The sequence below is a fragment of the Nestor notabilis genome, unplaced genomic scaffold (assembly GCF_000696875.1).
Source record: "Nestor notabilis isolate BGI_N333 unplaced genomic scaffold, ASM69687v1 scaffold20084, whole genome shotgun sequence".
Lineage (NCBI taxonomy): Eukaryota > Metazoa > Chordata > Aves > Psittaciformes > Psittacidae > Nestor > Nestor notabilis.
In genome coordinates, this window is record NW_009927098.1 from 731 (window position 1) to 5,053 (window position 4,323).

The 4,323-nt window shown below is 60.2% G+C and overlaps 1 protein-coding gene across 1 annotated transcript; it reads right to left on the reverse strand.

Moving 5' to 3' along the window:
* Nucleotides 1-1,242: 1,242 nt before the first annotated feature.
* On the reverse strand, nt 1,243-4,018 carry LOC104400042 (steroid 17-alpha-hydroxylase/17,20 lyase). The gene is made up of 7 exons (XM_010013904.1): nt 3,829-4,018; nt 3,060-3,289; nt 2,765-2,851; nt 2,452-2,661; nt 2,041-2,210; nt 1,854-1,957; nt 1,243-1,628 (listed from the first exon to the last, which is right to left on the reverse strand). Exons 1-7 carry the CDS (start codon nt 3,863-3,865, stop codon nt 1,360-1,362), a joined length of 1,107 nt encoding a protein of 368 aa, XP_010012206.1. The 5' UTR covers nt 3,866-4,018; the 3' UTR covers nt 1,243-1,359.
* Between the last annotated feature and the right edge of the window lie 305 nt (nt 4,019-4,323).

Sequence of the window (4,323 nt, forward strand, 5' to 3'; positions counted from 1 at the left end):
ACCCATTTGGCATCAGATGCCAGAGGTGAAGGGGCTGGTGAAAGCCAAGCGTTGGTGGTTCAAAAAGAAAACGTACACAGAGTAGAAAGTTTAGTGGTGGGGAGGGTTTATGTCAGATTTCCTGCCTGCTAGCAAGAGAAGGGAACTAGAAAAGGGGAGGAAAGTGCGGTTGTGTGGGTCTTCCCTGTCCGCTTTCCCTCCAGGTGTCTTGAGCCATAGCTGTGTTGCCATTGAGTTAAATATTAAGAGGTCAAATAGTAGAGAATTAGAAACCTAATTGTGTGCTGCCCTCCACAGCACGGTGGTGTTCTGTAAGCGCAAACACGGCCCCTTGTGTTACGGGAAGGTTGTGCTGCTCCAAGTGACGGCCATAACCCAGGCACAGCGAACATCAGAACACTGCGGGCGGGAGATGCCACATCGCTGCACGATGAACGCCAGCAGCCCCTGGCTCTGTGGTGCCCGTGTACTGTGCCTGGGGGCACAACTGAGCTCAGCCGCCTGGGTGCTTCTGGGTGCTCCTCTGTGTCCCTGAGCAGTGAGAGCTGCCTGTGTCTATATGCATCCAAGCACATAAGTGCATCCCTGTGTGGGTTTTGTGTGTGTACACATGCTTGTAAGCACATACGTGTGCAGCTACCCCTGTGCTTATGCCTCCACGTGCCAGCAGCAGTGAGTGCATTTGCGTTCCAAGGGAGAGGAAGCCAAGTGGGAGCTAAAACTGAAGGAATCTCTGAGCTGTTCCTTTCCTTTTCCCTGCAGGGAGCAAGCACGGGTCTGAGCAGTGGGGGCACACTGTCCTGGGATGGGACTGGGGAACTCCCACTACCCCATGGCAGAGTCAGCTCCCAGCCCATGCCATGTTCATTCTCCCTTCTCCCAGTGGGAAAACTGAGGCGGGGGGGGGGGCAGCTAGGATCAACCACCTAGGATCACAGCCTGGACATCCCTAACCCCGAACTGCTCACCACTCATATCCCCCTTTACCTGGCTGGGGTGTGCCCTTCTCCTCCCCAGATGTGTTGGGGGACATGGTTTATCATCGTTTCTGGACAGGCCCCCACCCCACATCCCTGGGGAGCAAAGGGGCTATCGGTGTTGACAGACCCACAGAGGGATCATGGACTCCCAGCTCAGCCTAATGCTCACACCGAGCTGTGGGGCCACCATACATCTCATGCACCCTCCTGCCTCCCTCTGCCCTCCATGGCCTGCCCCAAAAACAGACAGAGCCATGCTGCTTTGGGAACAGCTTTATTTGGGCAACCCTGCACCCATGGGGCAGGCAGGGCATGTCCTATCCTGTCCCATGCCATCCCATCCCTCCCCACCACTGCTGGGATCCAGAGCTGGTTCCCATCATGAGGCCACTCGCCATGCGTCCCGCAGCCTGGCCTTCACCTGAAACTTCTGCACCTGCAGCACGACACCGAACTTGCCGTCCAGCGAGGGCAGGGGCTGGTCCTGGGGGCACTCGAGTGTAAAGCGCTGCAGCACCCAGGCCAGGAAGAGGAACAGCTCCATTTTGGCCAGGACTTTGCCCAGGCAGACGCGGATCCCGGCCCCGAAGGGCAGGTAGCTGGGTGAGGGTGAGTGGATGTGCTGGCCCCGCTCATCCAGGAAGCGGCCTGTGAGGGGAAGGGGCACCATTGGCATTGGCAGGATTGGTCCCCAGGACCTGCCTGAGTTCATCACGTGTGTCCCTCCCCTGAGCTGCAACAGCAGAGACAGTGCAAGTGCCCCAGCCGGGGGGGAACAGTATCCGATATCCCACCACTAAGCCACCCGCAGGCTCAGCCTCCCCTGCTGTGCCCACCCCACCATCCCCTGCCCCCGGGGAACACTGAACCCACCAGGGTTGAACTCCTCGGGCTTGTCCCACTCCTTCTCGTCATGGTGCACGGACCAGAGGTTGATGACGACCCTGGCACCCTTGGGGATGGAGTATTCTCCGATGCTGCAAGGCAAACACAGAGGGAGATGGTTGCTCCCCGCAAAGGTCTCTGCCTGCATCCTGGCTGTGCCCTGTGGGGGTCTCACCTGGTGTCGGCAAGGGACACATGCGGGATGAGCAGGGGGGACACGGGCCGGATGCGCAGCACCTCGCTGATAGTGGCCTCCAGGTAGGGCAGCAGCGGGCGGTCGCTGAGGAGGGGGTGACGCACCAGCCCGATCTTCTGGTCCATCTCCTCCTGGATCTTCCTCTGGACCTGGGACAGGAGGAAGGGCTGGGATGGGAGCCCAGGGGCGCGGCTGCCCTTCGTGTGGGGGCTCCCCGTGGCAGTGGGGTACACTCAGCCTCAACAGCATGCTCTGGCAGGTTGTGCAAGGTGGAAGTAAAATGCCCGCAGCCTGATCCTGCTTATTTGCGAAGCTTTGACATCTCTCTTGTCACCTGCCTTCCCCAAAGACCCACCACGATGTGGCCCTAACATAGGATGCAGACCCTACCTCGGGGTAGTGGAGCAGGTAGAGCACAGCCCATTTGAGCACAGTCGTTGTGGTCTCCACGCCAGCCCCAAAGATGTCCCCCACTGTCATGAGGAGGTGGTCGTCAGTGAGCTCCAGCCCTGGTGCCAGGTTGCTGCTGCTCTCGGCACTGAGCCTCACTTGCAGGAGTGCATCCATGAGGTCCTTCACGGTGTCCCCACAGAAGGCTTCCTGCCAGGGGACACGTGTTAGCTGGGCTGTCCTGGGCACAGGCCCCTCCAGATCCGGCACCCCCCAGCTCCTGAGCACCTCCCTGTCCTGGCCCCATTGGCACCTTGTGTTCAGTGAACTTCTGCTGGAGCAGCTGGTCCCGCACCTTGAGGCATCTCTTCAGCAGGGCCAGGTCCTTGTTGGGGAAGATCTGGGGGGAGAAAAGCCCCATTATAGTGAGGGGCTCCAGTTCAACCCAGCCTCTGAAAGACCCCAGAATACTGGCTCTTGTGGAACATGAGGGCAGGGACCCTCCTAAACCCCAGGGGGCTCAGGTAGCGCCCTCCTGCACAACACCTCCCAGCTCCTTCCTCTGATCCAAGGTGAGATGAACTGACAGTCCCCGTGTCCTTGCTTACCTGGAGCCAGGGGAAGATGTCCACCAAGCTCTCCTTGGCCACAGTGTCCACGATACCCTGGCTGTACTCCAGCATGGCCTCAAACTCGGGGTCCCCGCGCCGGTATGAGGAGTTAAAGCAGAGGGAGCAGACCACGTTGGTGACGGCCCGTGTGAGCTCAGGGCCCATGTCCAGGGCCACATCCTGTGCAGCGCTGAGCGTCTCGCACAGGGACGCAGCCTCCCGGCAGACTGGGTGGAGCGGAGAGGCAGGTAAAGGGGTGATGGTGAAGATGAGAGGGTACAGGGGGCAGCTGGGGATGGAAGGAGGGGTCCCCCACTCATTCAGGGTGTGCAGCCTGCAGGGCTGAGCCTCGAGGGGCTGGGATGGCCAGGAGGGGTGATACTGGGTGCTGGGGAGGAGCAGAGGGGATGGAAACACACGGGGAAGTCTCTATGAGCAGCTTAATGCACCTCCCGAGTGGAGTGGAGAGCCTGGTGTGCTGGGAGCTGGCTCCATGCCTCACCTTCGCCAGCTGTGAGTGAGAGGAGGCAAAGCTCAGGGGGGAAACGTACGGGGAGAGGTGTTGGTAAAGTACTGGGGGTGGCAGGAGGGACCGAGCTCCTGCCACGCAGACTAAGTGCGTCCTGGGGGGTGTTGGGCTGAGGCAGTGAGTCTCCCCTTGGTTCCCAGGGGATCAGGGCACAGGGAAAGGAAAAGCCCGGCTCAGATCAAGTGCGGGAGGAGACAGAGCTGGGAAAGGGTCTGAGGGTTGTTAGAGGGCACTTACTGATCCTCTCGAGCGTGAGCGAGCCCTCCCCGAACATGGAGAGAGCAGCATGCACCAGCTTGCGCTGGAACTTCCAGAGTGGCCCGTAGCTGGCGAAGGCAATGTCCTTGCCCCCCCGGGACAGCAGGTCCGTGGTCACCTGTGGGGGACACAGCCCCAGGGTCACCCTGCTGCAGCCCCGAGAGGGGCGATGCTGGGGGGGTTGGATGATCTTCTCATCTCATCTCATCCAGGGGTGTTCCAGCAGGTGTCTAGTTCTAGCGGGCAAAGCCAGGGCCATGAGCTTTACTCCCGTCCCTACTCGCCCTTCCCAAAGACTGACGGAGAGGTTTGGAGACAGATGCCAGGGTTAAGGGTTTGGGTGCCCAGGAAACTTGGAGGGTGCAGGGAGCGTGGTGGTGCCTGAACCCGTGACCCCATGCCCCAAAATACAGCCAGCCTCGGGAAAGAACGGGACCCCTTGGGATGGAGGATGTGCAGGATTCGCCCTGGGGA